The sequence below is a fragment of the Phyllobates terribilis genome, unplaced genomic scaffold (assembly GCF_046119375.1).
Source record: "Phyllobates terribilis strain yellow unplaced genomic scaffold, ASM4611937v1 Scaffold_1__5_contigs__length_1240528914, whole genome shotgun sequence".
Lineage (NCBI taxonomy): Eukaryota > Metazoa > Chordata > Amphibia > Anura > Dendrobatidae > Phyllobates > Phyllobates terribilis.
In genome coordinates, this window is record NW_027362761.1 from 863660649 (window position 1) to 863684358 (window position 23710).

A 23710-nucleotide genomic window follows, 5' to 3' on the forward strand; every position below is an offset into this window, starting at 1 on the left:
AAATAGGAGGTCAAAGTGTAAACTATAACGACATCAGTATTTTCCTCAAATTACAATCCGTATTCTTGGGAGATAATGGAATTATAGAAGGAACTCCCAAACCACTAGAGGTTCATGGCCTTGAGGGGTTCATGTTTGGGTTGTCAACCTTACCCCAGGTGCCGACAACCCAAACTAGGCCACTGCTGGGACCTTTCTATATATAAGGAACACATCCCAGGTGCTTGCCCTCATAAAATGCAGGGATCAATATCTATAAGACATTTATGCCATAATCTGTTGATATGTCAGAAATGTTCCAGATGGGATTACCACATTAATCTAAAAAATACTCTTGAGAAAATGTTTTGGAGACTCTGCTGATAGTATATGTATCTACTTGTGCAAAAAAATAAAAAATAACACTTTTTGTAAACTTCTAGAAGTATAGGTGTGAAATATAGGGAGGATTTATATCGCATTTCAATAACACATTTTGCAGTTGAGAATGTAAGTGGACTGTACCTTGTGCAGGGGTGGGCTTTTCACTTGGTTCTTCTTCGTATGTACATGGGTGAGTAAACATTAGATATAATAGGGCAGGGCAGGCTTCTCTGAAGTTTACGTCTGAAATTTGGTTTCCATAATGAGCAAATATTTCTTCATTGGTATAACACTGAAAGAGAAAAAGACCATTATTATATGAAAAACTACTGAATAGGTTCCATATCTTTTATGACTCTGAGTAAGCATACTTATAAAGTATTCTGATAGTCTTTTAATTTTCTTCATGGTTAGATTTTTGTTTTTTGTTCCTTGACCCCCACAAAGACCACCAGTGATGAACTGTAACAGATAAGTGTTCCTCTCTCCTTTATTGTACAACCCAAGTAAAAATAAGGCAGTAGGCACCATAAAGTCCTCTGTTGCCAAATCCCAAAGCAGATCATTTTCAGAGTATATAAATGTATAATGAAATCCAGAAATGCTCTTTCATTTCTTTCTGTGTGATTGATATCTCCTGCATGTTTCTTCACACTACTTTATCATATGCATCTTACTATATGTACATCATAACTGTTATCGTTATAATATTACAGGAGAGTGTTACATGAATATTGGATACTCCCGGAAATACTGCATATAGCATAGCACTAGGCGTCTAGTAAGCCTCCAAATACAATTTATGACTATTTAATGCCGATTTCAAAAGAAAACATCTCATTAAGTAAAATATTAAAATGGGTAAATTGTGTTTGGGATGAGATAGCAGGTTGTAAGTAAACGCTTACTGGCATCAGATTAAGGAGAAGGGAGTGACATTAGAAAGTGTGAAAAGTGATGACTGAGACCATTTTGAAGATAACATTTGTTTCACTGTGCCTGTGCACAGAGTTAAACAGATAAGAAATGCATTTCATTGACCTTTTTCCTTTTAACAGACAAAGCTTTCACAGAAAATGCTGCATATTTGTAGACAACATTGTCCTGTTAGTAGAAGCCTCAATACCAAACAGAGTAGAAATTGGGACGTTTCTAAAAGGTTTCTGTACAATTAAATAAATAGAAGTCCTTGAGTTGTCCTTTAGTGTCACATTGTGAAAACTTTTATTGAAGATAATCGCTCTTGAGGACATTGGCTGTGTATTTTGGGTCATTGTCCTGCTGCAGAATAAATTTGGAACCAATCAGACACCTCCCTGATGGTATTGCATGCTGTATAAGTAGCTGTTTTACAGAATTGAGAACACCATTATTCCTGACCATATCCCCAACTCCATTTGCTGAAATTGAGCCCCAAAATTACCATGAACCTCCACAGTCAGAGGCGTATCTAGGGGGACGAGCTGTGGATGTGAAAACTCATCATGGAGTCTGGACAAGATGAAGAAGAAAGGAAAGAAAACGACTCCAGAGACAACATCCTCTATCAGATACCTGGATGTAAATTTTTTTTGTGATACTAATTCTTATATTTTTATTTATGTTAGGAGCATTATAGGGGTTGTCCAAGTTTGTGATAGTCTGCAGTCATTCTATGTGACTGCAGACTTCTGAATTCTCACAGTGCTCACTGCACACTGTCAGGATTCTCTCATGACGGTGATTTGCATACTTGCAGTTACGTGCCGACTACACATGCGTGGCCTCACTCAATGAAAATGAATTCAACAAGGCCAGACAAGTCTAGTTGGAATGTGGCCAGAAGTATACAAATTGCATACATGTGCAAGGGAGAATCCTAAAAGTATGCAGTGCGTACGCTGTAAGAATTCAGAAGCCTTCAGTCATATAGAGTAACTGTAAACTTTCATCTCAATCCTGGACAAGCTGTTTAATTATAAAATGAAGCCCCATAGCATAGGGCTATCATTATAAAATGAAGCCCCATAGTATCTCACACCATCCTTATTGAAAAAATGACCAAGTATGCAATGGACCAGGCAACTGTTAGGTGGATTCATAACTGGCTTAGTGATCGGACTCAAAGGGTGGTTGTAAATGGCTTCACATCCAGCTGGATGAATGTCTCAAGTGGGGTACCACAGGGCTCCGTCCTGGGACCTGTATTGTTCAACATCTTTATCAATGATTTAGATGAAGGAATTGAGGGTAAACTGATTAAATTTGCTGATGACACAAAGCTAGGAGGGATAGCTAATACTAGAGAAGAGAGAGAGAGGATTCAAAAAGACCTAAATAAACTGGAGCAGTGGGCAGCAACCAACAGAATGGTTTTTAACAGGGAAAAATGCAAAGTACTACATCTGGGCAATAAAAATGAAAAAAGCATATACAGAATGGGAGGAATAGAGCTAAGCAACAGTACATGTGAAAAAGACTTAGGTATACTAATAGATCATAGACTGAACATGAGTCAACAGTGTGATGCAGCAGCAAAAAAGGCAAATACAATTTTGGGATGTATTAACAGAAGCATACAGTCTAGATCACGTGAAGTCATTATCGGTCTTTACTCCTCTTTGGTCAGACCTCATCTGGAATACTGTGTACAGTTTTGGGCACCACATTTTAAAAAAGACATAGACAAACTGGAGCAAGTTCAGAGAAGAGCGACCAGAATGGTGACTGGTCTGCAAACCATGTCCTATGAGGAACGGTTGCAGGATTTGGGAATGTTTAGCTTGCAAAAAAGAAGACTGAGAGGAGACTTAATAGCTGTCTACAAATATGTCAAGGGCTGTCACATTGTAGAAGGATCATCTTTATTCTCATTTGCACAGGAAAGACTAGAAGCAATGGGATGAAACTAAATGGGAGGAGACACAGATTAGATATTAGAAAAAACTTTTTGACAGTTAGGGTGATTAATGAGTGGAACAGGCTGCCACGAGAGGTGGTGAGTTCCCCTTCAATGGACGTCTTCAAACAGAGGCTGGACAGACATCTGTCTGAGATGATCTAGTGAATCCTGCTTTGAGCAGGGGGTTGGACCAGATGACCCAGGAGGTCCCTTCCAACTCTACCATTCTATGATTCTATGATTCTATGATTCTATGCCAATCCTAACGGCGTGTAATATCCTCACTGTCAGGATTCAGCACTCATCACATGGCCTCTTCACTCATATGTGATTTTCATACTTATGGTCATGAGACAATGAGCTTCTCTTCCTACTTCTCTGTTTTCCACTGAACATTGGGAGAATTAGGAAGAGCAGCTCGGCGGCATGTGACTAAGTGTGCAAATCACATGTGTGCTCGGGGCAGGGGCGGGGGGGGGTCGCCAAAACTGAATTCTTGCCCCAGGTGCCAGAAAACCTAGATACACCTCAGTCCATAATGCTTCATTCTTGCCTGCAGACACTCATTATTGTACTGTTTTCTAGCCCTTCAACAAGCAAACTGCCTTTTGTACAGACAAATATTTGGCACATCAGTCCAGAGCACCTGCTGCCATTTTTCTGCAGCCCAAATTTTGAGCACAGTTGAGTTGCTTGGCCTTGTTTCTCTGTTAAATTTATGGCTTTTTTGTCTCAATTCTTCCTTGAAGACCACTTCTGGCCAGTCTTCTTAGCACAGTAAATGGGTACATATGGGTCCCACTGGTTACTGACAGTTGTGAGCTGATGTCGCTGCTGGACATCTTCCGATCTGAATGTAAGCATGATGTGTCATTCATCTGCTGCATTTTCCTTCCTACAGTCCTCATCAACTTCTTCAAAACAACTTGAGCTGCACATCTTGAAACCCCAGTCTGCTTTGAACTCTTTACCTGGGAGAGACTTGGCTCATGCAGCATAATATATTACTGCTGTGATCCATCTTGATGTGGTGTATGTCTTGCGACATGAAACTGTCTTCCACAACCTCACCTTTGTAACAGAGTTTGGCTGTTCCTCACCCAGTTGTAAAGGGAAACTGAGATTAATTCTATGATTAATTTCTATGATTTCTATGAGCAGGTTTTCCCTATATGAAATAAATCCACCACCTTTAGTTGTCTAGAACAGCACTCCATCAACCTGTTCATACGTGTCCAGCTCCCTCTCATATATAAGAACATACGTTTCATAATCCTCCAGCGCTATATGTTAATTGGCTCAGTCAGATCCGACAGATGTTGCTGGTCTGTGCTCGGAAACTTTTCTGTCCGTGCAATCACAGGCTCTCCTACCTTGATTGACGTGTTTTATGCCTACTGTGCCATTCACAGCGTTTTTTGCACCTGCACAACTCCTATTCTCAGCTATGAATGTGCCAGAGTTAAGCAGACTGTGGACGACATGAGAGACGTCAGCCACCTCAATCAAAGCAGGAGGATGGAGATTGCAGGGACAGTGGAGGAGCAAAGCAGAGACAAGCCACATCCATTGGAACAGACTGCAGCAATTAGCATATGACTTGGGAGGATTATAAAAGATATTTTCTTTGTTGCTGGAGTGCTATTCAACATGAAATAAAGGTGGTGAAATAAGTTTATAGAGGGAAAATCTAGTGACGGGTTCCCTTTTAATTTCCAACATAACTGTTACTGTTTCAGTGAAGGCCTGTATTTCAAACTACAGATGAAGATGATTATCATTATTACTAATCTGGTTTAATTGGGTACTCATACTCCTGACTATAATTCTACAAAATCTCTGACTTTGTGCAAGTGTACCTAGAAGGGTGGTCCAACCAAACATTAATTTGATTTAGATTTCTCTTTTGTTCATTCACTTTGTATTTTGTTAAATGATAATTTAACACTTCTATTTTTGAAAGAATTCTTATTTTGCAGCATTTAGTTTTTGCACTGTAATATATTTCTATGCCTACCCTGTATCATAACCCTACAAAATATTCTGTTATTCTCCTCATTTTTCTTTCTTTTTAAGAATGCATTGACCCCACGAGGGCCTGTATTTGACAAGTGTTTGACTTACTAGTAGTACCACCATTACAGTAGACACAACACAGTGTCCTGTAAACTAGATACCTCTCAAACCAGAACTTTTATATTTCAAAGTGGGAACCTCTGAGTGAGATATTACTTTAGCTTTATTAGTTGTGTTCTACTGATGAAAAATTGTTCAGTTTTATATGTAAATTAAAGCACCACTCTAGCTTTTGGGTTTTTTCACCGCTGGAGTGGTGCTTAAAATCCAAGTCCCCTACCCCTTGTCTGATATGCACCTTCAGGCATTTTCATCTGTTTTCGCTGCCACTTCCGTCCGACTCCTGCAGTTTGTGACCTTCGGCTCCAGTGTTTCATGGAGCTAGCTGGAGGTCACTAATCAATGTAAGTCTATGAAAGCCTCGTTCTGGCCTCGTTCTGACTCTCATAGACTTCTCATAGACTTGCATTGAGAGCTTGTGAAGTAGCTTCTGAGTTCTGGCCTCTCAGAAGGTAAGCTCACAAGATGGCACCGCAGGACAGGAGCGGCACCGAAAAATGGTCAAGACAGCGGAGGGTAAGTATATGATTTGGGGCAGGGGACTTACGTTTAAAGAGCCACTCCAGTGGTGAAAAAAAAACCTGCTAGAGTGGTGATTTAAATCAGTTGCCATCAATGCCATCCTGTTCAATTTACATGTTATATATTCTGTTATCTTTTTTGACTTTATATCATTTGGTTATTCCATCTTTAGGCTATGTGCCCACGATGCAGAAATGAAGCAGAAAATTTCTGCAGCATTTCTGCATCTCCCTGGCAGAAAAAACACATGCAGATTGTGCATGCGTTTTTCCTGCAGAATACATGCGGATTCACATGCGTATCCACATGCGTTAACGCATGTGTTTCCGCATGCGGACTGACAAGCACTTTCCAGGCGATAGCATCACTTGGAAAGTGCTTGACAACTAGGTCACACTATATAAATCCATGCAAACGGCATGGATTTATACAGTGTGACTGTAAAAATCAAAAAATAAAGCTATACTTACCGATCCCCCGCCGCGTGAGCAGTCGCATGTGTTGTCGCGCTACTTCCGGCATCTCGCGAGACAGCCTGCGGTCACATGACCGCGACGTCATCTCAGGTCCTGGAAGGAGAAGCGCTGCAGGGGCCGCCGGACAGGTGAATATAAACTTTATTTGTTATTTTATTCTTTTTTTCACAGGTACAATGGTACCCAGGTCTGGATGAGAGTCTTCTCTCCTCCAGAACTGGGTACCATCCGCACATAGAGACGCATAGAAGCCACTTGTACAAATGTACAGACGCGCATTCTATGCGTCTCAATGCAAGTCAATGGCGGCGCTTCCACAAAATTAATGAACATGCTGCGGATTTATTTGCGCTGCAGAAACGCTGCGGAAAAATCCGCAGCATGTGCATTGACATTGCGGAATGCCATTGGGGACCATGGGGTGCGGATTACCATGTGTTTTTGATGCGTTTCCGCTGCGGAAATTCCGCAGCATAAACGCATGAAAAACGCATCGTGTGCACGCAGCCTTACTCTGCTTAGCAAGTTGAGTTAAACTTATCATGCCATATTCACTTCAAATTTGGCACAATATGCACTATTTCCAGTTTATGCTTGATAACATGCTTTTACAAATCTTTTTAGTGGATTTTTATTTTATAGATTACCGCTTAACGGCCCATGATGTACATTTTTCTCATAGGTCGCTAATCAAAACATGAAGCTAGTTTAGGAGCTGAGCCTGCTTCAAATCAGGCAGATTATGTCTGTGTTACATATATAATATCTGTCTGTATCTGCAGTGACCAGAGCTTGCTCTGATCGCAGTAGTTAAATCATTTAAATTTCACTGTCAATCTTTGACAGCAGCATTTTAAATGATGTCATTGTCGGTGTGCACACGTACCAGCTCCCGTTGCATCCGAACGTGATCACGTGGAACCAATTAGTTACTACGGCAGCTGGCGCTTGTTGAATGACCCTATAACTGCTGTGTTAGTCCTTCCATGAAGGTCAGCCACAGGTTGGGCTTCATAGTATAGCCAGAATTTTGCACTATACAGCAATAAATTGGTATTGCAGTATATAATATTAGTGATCAAACAACTGCAGGTTAAAATCCCCTAGGAGGACGAAAAAATAGAAAGAAATACAGTACAGACCAAAAGTTTGGACACACCTTCTCATTTAAAGATCTTTCTGTATTTTCATGACTATGAAAATTGTACATTCACACTGAAGGCATCAAAACTATGAATTAACACATGTGGAAGTATATACTTTACAAAAAAAGTGTGAAACAACTGGGAATATGTCTTATATTCTAGGTTCTTCAAAGTAGCCACCTTTTGCTTTGATGACTGCTTTGCACACTCTTGGCATTCTCTTGATGAGCTTCAAGAGGTAGTCACCAGAAATGGTTTTCACTTCACAGGTGTGCCCTGTCAGGTTTAATAAGTGTGATTTCTTACCTTATAAATGGGGTTGGGACCATCAGTTGTGTTGTGCAGAAGTCTGGTGGATACACAGCTGATAGTCCTACTGAATAGACTGTTAGAATTTGTATTATAGCAAGAAAAAAGCAGCTAAGTAAAGAAAAACGAGTGGCCATCATTACTTTAAGAAATGAAGGTCTGTCAGTGCGAAAAATTGGGAAAACTTTGAAAGTGTCCCCAAGTGCAGTTGCAAAAACCATCAAGCACTACAAAGAAACTGGCTCACATGAGGACCGCCCCAGGAAAGGAAGACCAAGAGTCACCTCTGCTTCTGAGGATAAGTTTATCCGAGTCACCAGTCTCAGAAATCGCAGGTTAACAGCAGCTCAGATTAGAGATTAGGTCAATGCCACACAGAGCTCTAGCAGCAGACACATCTCTTCAACAACTGTTAAGAGGAGACTTTGTGCAGCAGGCCTTCATGGTAAAATAGCTGCTAGGAAACCACTGCTAAGGACAGGCAACAAGCAGAAGAGACTTGTTTGGGCTAAATAACACAAAGAATGGACATTAGACCAGTGGAAATCTGTGCTTTGGTCTGATGCGTCCAAATTTGAGATCTTTGGTTCCAACCACTGTGTCTTTGTGCGACGCAGAAAAGGTGAACGGATGGACTCTACATGCCTAGTTCCCACCGTGAAGCATGGAGGAGGAGGTGTGATGGTGTGGGGGTGCTTTGCTGGTGACACTGTTGGGGATTTATTCAAAATTGAAGGCATACTGAACCAGCATGGCTAGCACAGCATCAGCGGCATGCTATTCCATCAGGTTTGCGTTTAGTTGAACCATCATTTATTTTTCAACAGGACAATGACCCCAAACACACCTCCAGGCTGTGTAAGGGCTATTTGACCAAGAAAGAGAGTGATGGGGTGCTACGCCAGATGACCTGGCCTCCACAGTCACCAGACCTGAACCCAATCGAGATGGTTTGGGGTGAGCTGGACCGCAGAGTGAAGGCAAAAGGGCCAACAAGTGCTAAGCATCTCTGGGAACTCCTTCAAGATTGTTGGAAGACCATTTCCGGTGACTACCTCTTGAAGCTCATCAAGAGGATGCCAAGAGTGTGCAAAGCAGTGATCAAAGCAAAAGGTGGCTACTTTGAAGAACCTAGAATATAAGACATATTTTCAGTTGTTTCACACTTATTTGATAAGTATATAATTCCACATGTGTTAATTCATAGTTTTGATGCCTTCAGTGTGAATGTACAATTTTCATAGTCATGAAAATACAGAAAAATCTTTAAATGAGGTGTGTCCAAACTTTTGGTCTGTACTGTATAAAAAAAATTAAAAACATATAAAATTTTGTCATCCACCCTTCCTCCTTTCAAAAATAAAGAAATAGAAAAATTGAAAGAATAGACATATTTGGTATCGTCATGTCCAATAATGTCCCATCTTTCAAATTATACGTTTATTTAAACTGTACATTAAATGCTGAAAATAAAAAAAGTCGGAAAGTCAAAATTGCCAATGTTTGGTCAATGCACTTCCCCAAAAAATGCAATAAAGGCTAACAAAATGTCCTTCAAATGGTATCAATAAAAACATCAGTTAAGGGCCATAAAAAAATAAGCCCTCACACTGCTCTGTCGCCAGAAAAAAAAAATTCAGGTTTAAAGCAATGGCAGCAATTTTTTTCCCTAAACATTTCAAAGTCTTTTTACTACTAAAATAATAAACAAATCTGGACACTACTGATGATCGAGTACTAAAATGCTCGAGTGCTCTGTACTCGAATCGAACAGGTCGGATGCTTGGACGGGCTCGACTTGAGTACCAAGTATAGTGTAAGTCTATTGGTAACTTGAAACTGGCATTTTTTCGGAAGACCCTAACAGTAGGGCTGTGGAGGCAGGAAAATTGCGGAAATAGATGGAAACAGCGCTCAAGTGGAATGGGAACAACATGGAGAATATTCCTGGATGCATCTCTGACTCCCAGGTCACTGTTGTCAGAGTATTAGATATGGTAAATCCGCAGATAAAAAAAAAAGCACATGCATTGTAAGTGCATTTACGCATGTGTTTTTAGCCTGGCTTTAAAAAATAAATAATTTAAAAAAATTACATGGGGTCCCCTTTATTTTTGATAACCAGCTAAGGTAAAGCAGACAGCTGCATGCTTATATTATCAGGCTGGGAAGGTCCATTGTTATTGGGCCATTCACAGCCTAAAAATATCAGCCGCAGCCGCCCCAAAATTGGCGCATCTATTACATGCACTAATTCTGGCTCTTTGCCCGGCTCTTCCCTATTGCCCTGGTGCAGTGGCAATTGGGGTAATGGTAGTTGGGGTTGATGAAAGCTGTGATTTGTCAAAAATCACAGCTGCCATCAACCTGTGGGGTTAGTAATGGAGAGGTGTCTGTCAGACACCCTCATTACTAATTCGGTAATAAAAAACAAAAACACACAGATAAAAAACTTTATTTGAATAAAGACTTCCCCACACTATAACATAGACAATTCACAGATGTCATCAACCCCAACTATCATTACCCCGATTGCCACCACACCGGGGCAATTGGGAAGAGCCGGGCAAAGTGCCAGAATATGTCATTTGATACGCCAATTCTTGGGAAATTGCGGGCTGGTATTTTTAGGCTGGGAAGGGCCCAGTAACCATGGACCTTCCCAGTCTGATAACACTGGTCTACAAAAAAAAAAAAATTCTGGCATGGACTTTAAGAACAGTTTTAGACTAATTTGAGGGTGCTGAATTCAAATCTGATCTTATAGTTTCTCTATCACATCACGTTTTTGCGCTATAGGTATATAGGCCATTTTCATGAATTCCATGAAAAATATAAGTAGTGTATGAAAAATGCCGGTTTATACGGTTCACTAAGGTAAATTTAGTTTTCATTTAGTCTCCCAATAAATGTGAGAATATCTTTGTTTTCTTTGAACATGCATAATTCCCATTTGTTATGATAAGAAAGTAAAAAAACAGTTTTCAACGTGCACAACAGTCGTGTGCAGGTACTGTTTTATTTATTGAAATTGTCAATGAATTTTGATACTTATTGTTTTTATCCTGCTGGTTTTCTGTTTTTTGTTTGTGAATCAATACCTAAGGTTTTGGGGTTGGGGGTGGGACAGAAATTCAATGAACAACTCAGGTAACTAACAACTTTTATCTTGTATTTCTCTGTAAGATGTTTTGCTGATCTAACAATGGCCTCTACATCTCGCAAAAGACAGTGCTCAAATGATCCAAATATTTTTTGTTACATCTGTGGAAACTTTACTGTGAAGACTCAGAGGCGCAACATTACTGACTTTGTTAAGAGGGTGTATTTTGCGTACTTCAAAGTAAAACTTGGAGACCAAGACAAGCATTGGGCTCCTCACAAAGTGTGCAAAACCTGTATTGAGAGCTTGAGATCATGGTCTCAAGGAAATAATGCTAAACTTCAGTTTGGAGTTCCTATGGTTTGGAGAGAACCAAGCAATCATTTAGAAGACTGTTATTTCTGCCTTGTCGATGTAAAAGGTTTCAATAAGAAGAACAAGCAATATTTGCAATACCCGAGTCTCCCTTTAGCTATTCGACCAGTTGCCCATAGTGAAGACATACCTGTTCCAAAATCTACTGCGCTTCCAGAAAACGTTGACACAGATCTCTCCTCACATTGTTATACTGATGAAGAAGACAGTCCAGATATTTTTCAGCCATGTGATGAAGATTGTGACAAACCAATTCTGTTTACTTAGTCTGCTTTGAATGATCTGGTTAGAGATCTTTATCTAGAAAAAGAGTCTGCTGAACTATTGGCTTCAAGACTAAAAGAGAATCGAATGTTGAAACCTGGTACAAGTGACTCATTTTATCGTAACAGGGAAGCAGAACTGCAGAAGTACTTCCATTCAGATGGCCAGCTTGTCTATTGTACTGATATTGAAGGGCTACTTCTCTTTAGGGGACTTCCAGCATATGATTCAAGGGATTGGAGGCTTTTTATTGATAGGTCCAAAAGAAGTTTAAAATGTGTTCTGTTACACAATGGAAATAAGTATGGCTCTGTACCAATAGGTCATTCTGTAAAACTTAAAGAAGAATATAAAAACATCAAGATTGTTCTAGAGAGGTTACAATATAATGTTCATGGGTGGTTAATTTGTGTTGATTTGAAAATGGTCAACTTTCTTTTGGGTCTGCAAGGAGGGTACACAAAACACCCTTGTTTTCTGTGCTACTGGGACAGTAGAGCTACAGCAGAGCATTGGGTGAAAGCTGAATGGCCTCAGCGACAGAGTTTGGCATCTGGCGATAAGAATGTCATCCACGATCCTCTAGTGGATAAGAAGAACATTGTCTTTCCTCCCTTGCACATAAAACTTGGATTGATGAAGCAGTTCGTCAAAGCTCTCAATCACAGTGGAGAATGCTTTAACTATATATGTTCAACTTTTCCTGGTCTTAGTGAAGAGAAGAAAAAGGCTGGAATATTTGATGGACCTCAAATAAGAACACTTATGAGAGACCCAAATTTTATCACATCAATGAATGAGACAGAAGAAAGAGCTTGGAATGCATTTTGTAATGTGGTGCAGAATTTTCTAGGGAATAAGAAAGCAGACAACTATGAAGAGATTGTGGAAGAGCTACTAATGAGTCTGCGAAATCTTGGATGTAGAATGAGTATCAAGATTCACTATTTACGCAGCCATTTGGACTTTTTTCCAGAGAACCTTGGGGATGTGAGCGAGGAACAAGGGGAGCGTTTTCATTAGGACATTAAAACAATGGAAGAACGGTATCAAGGCCGGTGGGACTCACATATGATGGCTGACTATTGCTGGAGCTTGATGAGAGACAACCCAGAAGCTGTACATCACAGATCAGCCAAGAAAAGAAAGTTCAAATAACTGCCATTTGCAATTCATCTGTGTGCCATATATATGTGTTTTTATATTTTGTAGTTTAATTCTGTAAGTATATTTGATTTACTGTACATAGACTTTGTAATCTTTGTTATTCCTTGATTAAAAATATACAAAATGTAGTACCGAAAATCATGTGTTTTTATCAAAAAACATTCGATAGGAGTAATTGTCATCAAAAAATTGAAAATATCTCGAAATCCTGATGTGATAGCCAAAAACGGAGTTCGTATTCGTAATCAGCAGCCAAAATTGACTTAAAATATGCTTTAAAACCTTTTGCCAGAAAAATTGTGTTGACCATAAGCCCGCAGCTGTCTGCTTTACCTTCACTGGTTATCAAAAATAGGGAAGACCCCATGTCATTTTTTTGAATACTTTCGCAAGCTGCTGTATATAGGCACACTTGATCCATTTTTTGCCAGGAGCTATAAATGTGAATTTTTATAAGCCAATATGGGTAATACATGCTGTATTTACTCTGTAGGCCTTTTCTCTGGCTCTACACATAGTATATATAGATTGAAGGCCCCTTTATATACACTTTTTTGTTTTTCTATAACAATACCATGTGATAAATGAGTTGTTAGGGTTGCCACACTGCTGCTGAACAGAGGCTTTGCCTATCAACCAGCCTGGAATCTGGTGCGTGTCTCATTAGAACACAGCTCGCTGAGCTGCCAATCGCAAGATGGCAGCTCCCATAAACTGTGATTCTCTCATAACATAATTCATGTAATTTTAGTCATTATTCTTCCAATGGTAATTTATTTCATGTTTATTTATATCTACAGTCACCTTACTTTAATATACCACAATATATGTGGAGGCGATAGGTCCTCTTTAATCCAAGTTTATCAAGTTGAGTGAGCAAACCTACAGTAATGCAATATTTAATTCAGTAAATCTACATCTGTGTAAAAAGAAAGGCATCTACCCTTTCCAATCTGAGTGGGGTAAAATACAGCACCTTATTGTTACTAAGGCTATGTTCACACACGCTGTGTTTTGCTGCGTATTTTGCAGCAGATTTTTATGCAAATTTACAGCTGCGTCTTGCAGTACCAGCAAAGTCTATCAGAAACGAGAATTCTCAGTTCACACATTGCTTTTTGTTTGTTGCATATTTTCTGCCTTGGTTGTGTTTTTGGAAAATAGAGCATGTCACTTCTTTCAGCGTTTTTGCAGCGCTTTTTCACCCATAGGAAATAAAGGGTGGTGAAAAAAACGCTGCAAAAACGCATCAAAAAACGCAGGAAAACCTGCATTTTTGACGCAGCTGTTTTCCTGCCAGAGAAAAGTTGTCAGCAGATTTGCAACAAATTTAGCTGTAGAAAAAAACACAATGTGTGTGAACATAGCCTGATGCGAGCAAACATGTAAGTCAGGCTGTTAACTTCTCACAGGGTTGCCGACACTGGATTCAGTAAAATCCACTTTCTCAGTTGTGAGCTGGACTTGGTATGTACAGGATCTCAGGCAGTTGAATGTCTCATGTATTTCGCAAAGTTGTGTCCTTAGAAAATATTTGTGATTCATCAAAAGTGCACAGAGATAACCCCCGCCCCGTGGGACAAACTCTTGACTGAGTAGAAAGGTAGAAATATAAAGTAGGGAATATCTTCTTCTTACTGGAACTTTAAATTCACATTTTTCAGTCCTAATTGCCAAAAATTTCATCAAATGCCTAAATTTAAGCAATGCATACAAACATTCGTGTTTTCAAGGAGAATCATCAGTTAACTGTGATATCGATCTAAAACTTTAAGTGTCAGTCCGTTATAAAATGACGACCTAGTAACTGATAAATATACATTTAACATTCTCATAATTAACATTTTACTATGACTACAAAGCACATGTAAGCTCATAGTATATTACACCATGCATGAGGTTACCAGTTGTGTAACATGGAGCCCCTGGCCTCCACACTGTGCCAGTCATTGCACTGGTTACCCATCCACTACAGAATACATACAGAATACAATACAAACTCATCTCTCTCACCCACAAAGCTCTTCACAGTTCTGCACCGCCCTTTATCTCATCCCTCATTTCTGTCTATCACCCCTCCTGTGCCCTCCGTTCTACAACTGATCTAAGACTAACATCCTCATTAATCCGAACCTCACACCTCCGTCTCCAAGACTTCTCTCGTGCTGCACCAGTTTTCTGGAATGCACTACCTCAAGCAATCCGACTAATATCTAGCCCCCATGTTTTTAAACGTGCTTTAAAAACACATCTGTTTAGACAAGCCTATCACCTCAACTCACCAACCTAACTCTCCCCTGTTCCCTCCTAAATATTAATCATAATCTGCTCCTTCCTATTCATCTGTCTCCACATCCTCCATGCACCAAATACCACAAGGTAACTGCACTCAGACAGTTCCTGGTTGATGACCGGATCATGCAGCTTAATATGAAAACTTTTATTACATGACCATGTTCTACCTGTTGTCCCTCCATTTCCATATAGATTGTAAGCTTGCGAGCAGGGCCCTCAATCCACCTGTAACTGTTGAAATGTGATACATTGTATTGTTTATATTGTCTGTATATGTCCCTATTTAATTGTAAAGTGCTGCGGAATATGTTGGCGCTATATAAATAAAAATTATTATTATTATTATTATTATTATAATGTAAAATGTCCCACACCTATCATGCGCCATTTATAATACAAGTTGTTTTTTTTGTGACAGTGCCAGGAGCAGAAGCTACATCTGTAACCCACATAGCTCCCATATTTAGATGCCCACAGACAGCTATACACCAATACTTACCACTTTTTATACAGAGAAAGGTATAGAATTGACGAGAAAAAAATTAGGCTCGTTCCATCATATGTTACATTATGCATCTAGGTGAGATAGATAGGATACGACCTTCATCTGATAAAGAAATTCATTAGGTCAATTTTTCAACAAACTTTTCATTCACTCTTTAACTTTTCATTCATGGGTTGTCTTCAAACCAGAAGAACAATTTAGGCCAGTTTCACACATTAGTGAAAAATGGGCAATTTTCATATTGGAATACCTGGCAGATGGCAGGGTCTCCCAACCTTAGCGAACTACTTCATGGGCACATATGAATCAGTTAGCTCAGGTTGGTAAACCCAGTGGTCAGGCAGCAGTGTGAGAAAGGCCCATGTTTTACAGATATGGGAAACTGGCCTAAAGCTAATTTCATCCGCATGTATTACATACAGTACACCACTAAAATACATAATACACATCAAATACTGGCTCCATTTTCTACGATAACACAATATACCATTATACCACTAACCCATCAGCAGTCATTTTTCTAACAGGGCCCACTACAAAGACTGACTATATATTCTGTCTGCGTCAGTTGTGTTTCATAAAAGGCAATTTGGATATTGCTTAAAGGCTGGTATACTTACTTTGAAAATCCTTTTCGGAAAGGCAGAATAATGGTATGTTCACCCAATGTCTTTTATAGGCAGATTTCAAATGGAATTAATTACCAATGTCCACAATTAACAAGATGGCACTCCACACTTTATACCACAAAACATCTCAGAGCCTATGTATTAGACTGAGTTAGGAAGCGACCCATGAAATAAAACCAAAATAGGGTCCAAGATAGACCGTCAGTGTCTTTAATTCAGTACTGCCTGGATCATACCTACTGGGGGTTATTATTGACCTATGAGTTGATATTTATAAGATCTATAAGGCTTAGCTGAAATTATATTCCTTGTACCGGTATTCTAATAGGTTTCCCCCATTGGAAATAATTGTATTATAATAGCATTGATACATAGTTCAGGATCCCCTATACGGCATTTTGCTTATTTTTGCTTATTTTATTGTGTTGTTTTAATTATTTCAATAACATTTTGTTTTTATTTGATGAATCGCTTCCTAACTCAGTCTAATACATTGGCTCTGAGATGGTTTGTGAGATTTCAAATGGAAGCTGCCTGAAAAGTGGCACAAAACCGCAGCTAAAAATTAACATAATGCACAGCTATTTAAAAACAACCTGCTGTGCACATGTCCAGTCTTTTGTTACTTCTTTTATCAGCTTAAAGGTTCAGAAACTGTGAAGAGGTTAAAGAAGTAGCATGTCCATTCTTCTTAGTTATTTTTCTAAATTATAGAAAAAAGATGTCAGCGGGAGCAGAGCTGCCACATAACCTAATCCTGATATTAAAATGAGCATTAGAATGAGCTATAGAATGAGTGTCCAAGTGTATTTAATTACTGCCTACCCAGCCTCACAGCAGCAGCTTGCACTGATCAGTGTGAGACCTCAGCAGCAGCAGAGAGTAGGGACACTGGGCAGCTGTCAATAAGGATAGGTGGATGGAGATTAGGTTATGTTTTCTTAATGGACTATACAGAAGTTCAGACAACAGCCTGAAAGATTTATTAACCCCTTCCAGACAGGGTGATATTTTGATATTTTGCGTTTTGCGTTTTGGTTACTGCTCTCTTTTTTATATTTTCATTGACAAAGCCACATTTGAGCAATTTATTTTGCATGACAAGTTTTTTTTAATGACGCCATTCATTTTAACCATACAATGCATTGGAAAACAGGAAAAAATAACAAGTGCGGTAAAATAGTTAAAAGAAAAGTGTTAAAAGGGTGAAAAAGATGCAATTCCAGCATTTTTACGGTGTTTATTGTCGGGTAAGAATAACCTGGCTACATGATTTTCCAATTCAGTATGATTGCAGCAATACATAACTAATATAGTTTGGTCTTTGTTTTGTTTTTTTAAATGATGGAAAAAACATATTTGTAAAAAAATAAAACATTTGGTTTGTGTCACATTTTTTGAGATGGGAAACTTTTTAATTTTTCTGTTGATGGAGGTGTATGAGGGATTGTTTTTGCATGGTGAGCTGACATTTATATTAATGTCATATTGTGATTGCTTTTTAATGTATGTTTTTAGGGGAATGCGGAGACAATAAAGAAACAACACAATCTTTGCTTTCCAATCTTTTTTCTTTTCACTACATTTACCATACCGTACGTAATTAAATTCATATTTTCATTCAATAAACTTGAGCATTACATCAATTCTTCTATATACTGTAATACTACTAAAAATGATGTTCTCCTATGAAGCTCAGCCATTGGCACATTGGAGTACTAAGATGTTAGCCAAGGAGGCCCTCAGCCATGAGAAGCCATTGGCAAAGCATGAGCACAAGTGAAAGAGCTATTTAAATGCCAGTGTCAGGCATTTAAATAGTCAACCAGCAGCGATTTGAGCATGGTCAAGTTGCTGCTGTTACAAGAATATGCCGGCTATGGAATATAGCCAGCATATGAAAGATATGGTGCGGGCTCAGCTCACATGTACATCACACATCGGGAAGGATAGCAGACTATCAGTCATTACATGTCTCACACTGGTAACGCCCCCTTTTATTTAGGGCTCTCTCACAGCACTGTATTAATCAGACGAGTGTTATCCAATTTTTTATTGGATAGCACTCAGACCAATGATATGTAATGGGGCAGTGCTAATGGGCATGAGATCGGCTGATCAATTTAGCATGAGTAAAAAACACTTAAATCGGACGACACTCGTCCATTTATGTCTTTGGGTGAGTGGTAATCATCATATTGCACTCGATTTCTGAGGATTCACAGAATGGCGAAGGTGGAGAAATTTTGTTCTCCATCTTCTCCTCAGTGTGCTCCGATTCTTACATTCGAGAGAATCGGATCACACTGTGCTTACACTGATCAAACTCTGACCAGAGTTTGATTGGAGTGCATTAGCATAAGCAACCCAATTCTCTTGAATGAGAGAATCTATGGTCCTGTGGCCCTAGCCTTAAAGGAAGCCGATTTTCAAGGAGATCTGTGTCCTGCCCATAGATCTTAACAGCTAATTTATATATAAGATAAACGTTGATTTCTCTGGGATAAAACATCGTATCGCAGATATCAAGGTATCATTTTGTTCAGCTTCCTATGATCTACATGCCCATATAGATGGCTTAGGAGGGATGATCCTACTGACAGCTTCCCTTTAAATTGTATGCATTAAGAGAAAGAGAGCTTGGAAGCTGCCAGAAGAATAGTCAGGTCACTTCTTTTAACCGCTTTGGGGCGTTGGAAGCATGAAGCATTTAACCCCTTTCTGATGTTGTACGTAATAATATGTCCCTGTGCCCTGGTACTTATGGACCAGGTATGTATTATTACGACATGTGATCGCGCCCGCACAAAGGCTGAGCGGGCACAATCTCCGCCATATGTCAGCTGATTCTAACAGCTGACACCCGGCACTCAGTGCCAGGAGCGGTACCCATACCGCTCCCGGCACTTTAACCCCCTAAATACTGCGATCGCTGCGATCGCAGCATTTAGCGAGTGAGCAGAAGGACAGCAGCCCCTCTGCTCTTGGATCGGAGACCCTGCATTGTCAGCGCGGGGTCCCGATCGTTGCTGTGGTGACCCGATGTCATCATGATGACATCCGAGTCACCAGGCCCCAGCAAGTTATTTTGATATTTTGAGTGCGTGATCAAAGTAAAATGGTGCCACTGAAAACGTCATCTTGTCCCACAAAAAACAAGCCATCATACAGTTCCATCAGCCAAAACATAAAAAAGTTCTAGTGCTCAGAATAAAGCGATGCAAAAAATTTTTTTTTTCTATAAAGAAGTTTTTATTGTGTAACAGCGCTTGCATAAAAAACTATATAAATGTAGTATCGCTGTAAACGTGCTGACCCGCAGAATAAAGCTGCCTTATCAATTTTACAACACGCGGAACAGCATAAAAAACATACAAAAAAAAAACAACAACCTGAATTGTTAGTTTTTGTTTATTCTGCCTCCCAAAAATCAGAATAGAAAGCAATCAAAAAATATCACGTGCCCGAAAATTATACCAATAAAAACGTCAACTTGTCCTGCAACAAACAAGCCTTTACATGACTCTGTCGGCCGAAATACGGAAAAATTGGTGATGCAAAATCTAGTCTTTGCAAAAAAAAAGCGTTTTTTAGTGTGTGACAGCAGCCAAACATAAAAACCCCAATATAATTTTGGTATCTCTGTAATCGCACCGATCCGAAGAATAGAGTCATCTAATCCTTATACCACACAAGGAACAGCGTAAAAAAAAAATAAAAAGCTTGGCTCACATTTATCCTGCGCTCTGCGCTGAGCGCTTACCCAAGGGCTTCCATATAAATCTCTAAAATACGTGATTCAGGCAGAATCCCCGGCGGAAGATTCCCTGTAATGAGGCAGATTGAGGCACCCTGGATGCCGTATAGCCTGTGATCCCACCGTGTCAGTCTTTTTATTATTCGTGCATAAAGTGCCATCAGACACAGTTTTGTGAACCTCTGAAAAAAAGGACACCACTAAACAGAGGCAAGGCGGAGTCCACAGTAACTCTGCTGCCTCATTATAGTGAATGGATACCTTGGGATAGGGTTAGGGCTGTGTTAGGATTAGGGTTAGGGTTGTGTTGGGGTTAGGGTTGTGTTAGGGTTATATTAGGGTTGGAGTTAGGGTTGCGTTAGGGTTGGGATTAGGGTTGTGTTAGGGTTAGTGCAGTGTAAGGATTGTGTTGGGGTTGGGATTTTTTCAAAAGTAAATTAAAAAAATGATGATAATATAGTGACTAGTATTGAGCGCAAGTGTGGGGATTGCCTGCCATGCATGAGCAATCCCCACATGTTTTTTTTGTGTCTAACAACCGTGAAACATGCTGAGCAGGGACTCAAGTATGTCACCTGAGCAACATATTCAATATGATGACCTAATGTTATCAAATTCTGTGTCGTACCTCTGGGTTCAAAATGTTCACTATACCCCATGATAAAATCGTTGAGGGCTGTAGCTTCCAAAATAGGGTTACTTGTGGGGGGTTTCCACTGTTTAGGCACATCAGGGGCTCTCCAAATGCGACATGGCATCCGCTCGCTATTCCAGCTATTTTTGCATTCAAAAAGTCACACAGTTCTCCTTCCCTTCTGAACCCTGCCGCGCCCCCAAACAGTGTTTTTCCTCCACATATGGGGTATCAGTGTGCTCAGGAGAAATTGCACAATAATTTTTGGTGTCCATTTCTCCTCTTACCCTTGTGAAAATAAAAAATTGGGGCAAAAAGATCATTTTTGTAGAAATTGTTTGATTTTTTTATTTTCACGGCTCCATGTTATAAACTTCTGTGAAGCACCTAGGCGTTCAAGATGCTCACCACACATCTAGATAAGTTCTTTGAAGGTTCTAGTTTCCAAAATGGGGTCACTTGTGAGGGTGTTCCACTGTTTAAGCACATCAGGGGCTCCCCAAACGTGACATGGCGTTCGCTAATTATTCAAGCAAATTTTACATTAAAAAAATCAAATGGAGCTCCTTCCCTTCCGAACCCTGCCGTGCGCCCAAACAGTGGTTTTCAACCACATATGGGGTATCGGCTTACTCAGGAGAAATTGCACAACAAATTTTATGGTGCAATTTCTCCTGTTACCCTAATGAAAATGCAAAATTGGGGACTGAAAAACATTTTTGTGTGAAAAATGTTAAAATTGTATTTTTACGGCTCATTGTTATAAACTTCTGTGAAGAACCTGGGGGTTCAAGGTGCTTACCACACATCTAGATAAGTTCCCTGAGTGGTCTAGTTTCCAAAATGGTGTCACTTGTGGGGGGTTTCCACTGTTTAGGCACATCAGGGGCTCCCCAAATGCAACATGGCATCCACTAATTATTCAAGCAAATTTTACATTCAAAAAGTCAAATGGCACTCCTTCCTTTCCTAGCCCTGACATGTGTCCAGCTTCACCCACATATGGGGTATCAGCGTGCTCAAGAGAAATTGCACAACACATTTTGGGATCCATTTTTTCCTGTTACCATTGCGTCAAAAGTAAAAAATTTTTGTGAAAAAAAGTTAAATGTTCATTGTTTTCTTCCACATTCCAAAAATTTCTGTGAAGTACCTGAAGGGTTACTAAACTTTTTGAATGTGGTTTTGAGCACCTTGAGGGGTGCAGTTTTTAGAATGGTGTCACTTTTGGCTATTTTCTGTCATAAAGGCTCCTCAAAGTCACTTCAAATGTGATGTGGTCCCTAAAAAAATGGTTTTGTAAATTTTGTTGGAAAAATGAGAAATCGCTGATCAACTTTTAACCCTTATAACTTCCTAACAAAAAAAAATTTTGGCTCCAAAATTGTGCTGATGTAAAGTAGACATGTGGGAAATGTTATTTATTAACTATTTTGTGTGACATATCTCTCTGATTTAAGGGCATGAAAATTCAAAGGTTAAAAATTGCTAAATTTCCCATTTATTCACAAATAAATGCAAGTCTTATCAAATAAATTTTACCACTATCATAATGTAAAATATGTCATGAAAAAAGTGTCTCAGAATCAGCGGGATCCATTGAAGTGTTCCAGAGTTATTACCTCATAAAGTGACAGGTCAGAATTGTAAAAATTAGCCCTGTCATTAACGTACAAAACAACTTCGTGTGGTAAATGGGTTTTTATCTTGCTGTGCATATGGTCATTCTTCTCAGCATATTTTTGTGCTTTTTCAGTTGGGTTCCAGGCAGAATCTGCCTGAAAAAGACACTGTTTTTGTACACCCTTAAATGGTGAAACCACTGCCCACGTCTATTCTATGCTAAAAGATTACATATGAAGTGCTTACTAGTCAGGATGAGCGGACCCGTGGATGTTCAGGTTCATCCATACTGTAAAATGGACTTCTGGGAGAAGTCCGTGTTCGGAGTTTAGCACTGGACGTACGAGCGCCAAACTTTACAGTTTGGGTTCGCTCATCTTTACTGACTAGTGATCGATTGAGCGAGGATGCTATTATTAGGATTACAACCCTGCCTTTTTGCAGGAGAAGAACAAGGACATAATGCAGGCAGTATCATTTGATTTGTTTTGCCTTACTTCCTATAGTCATTCCTGAAATAATGAGACAAATTTTTGCTGATTGTCAACTATTATCCTACTATCTGTAAATGAACTTTTTCTCTGGCGTCCCTGCTTAATCAAGCAAAACATCGGGTCAATTGTTTTAGTGTTTATCTTGATTTTCACTGTTGTGTGTTTTAACTTAGTTATTCAACAAAAGTTATATATTAACTGTATATTTAGTAAGCTTTAGCCTACCGGTTTTGCAGTTGTCTGCTGTGGTTTGCATAGCTAATGTGTCTTTTGCATACATTGAATGGTATATATGGGAAGAGATTGATTCTTCTTTTTTATTGAAATGCCAGTCTCCCACCACTGCTTCTTATTTGTTTATCACCACAGGGGTCTCATAGCAAATGTCCCATGGTATGACACAGGAATTGTATACCGTAAGTTGAATGTACCTCTAGATTTACACCATTTTTTGTGATTACCAAACTACATGAGGCTATTAAATGTTCTGGAAAACAATTAAAACCAGTATAAGACTATGTTCACATGTCCAGTAATCATCTGTTAGAACAGATCCTGCAGCAATCCATTGACAAAAAAGTTGTGAAGACACAACTTGTTTGTCCAGCTAAAAAAAAAACTGATTTCAATGGGATCCGTTGTTTTAAAGGGAACCTGTCACCAGAAATAACACTATTAACTAGCAGATATGTGGTCTATCTGCAGGTTACCTGAATGCAGCGGGGAGAAAATGAACTTTATTCTCCATGCCAGTGACGCGCCCCTGGGCCTGTGTCGCGCTGCGTTGCGCACGCGGGAGCTTACCCGGAGCCGGATCTCTTGAGGGTTGTAGTCTCGTGGCGGTGATCCGGTCCGTGCCCAGGGAGTCAGACTAAGTGGCGCTGTATTAGCGGTAGATGTAGGACGACTACGCCACCCGTTGAATGCAGCGAAGGAGCTGCCGCTGCAGGGCAGACCGCTGAGGCCGGTGGTAGGATTGTGCAGCGTGATAGTATAACCCCCAACGGGAGGGGTATGGCCTCAGGGCAGCTG

General features: G+C 39.7%; 1 protein-coding gene across 2 annotated transcripts in view; it reads right to left on the minus strand.

The window, feature by feature from the left end:
• The window catches only part of SLC39A8 (solute carrier family 39 member 8), an 87789-nt gene that overhangs the window by 44498 nt on the left and 19581 nt on the right, over positions 1–23710 (minus strand). For both annotated transcript variants that reach the window (XM_073639133.1, XM_073639141.1), the window contains exon 3: positions 505–655. In XM_073639133.1, coding sequence (XP_073495234.1) covers positions 505–655 — 151 coding nt within the window. The remainder of the gene's footprint in view (positions 1–504; positions 656–23710) is intronic.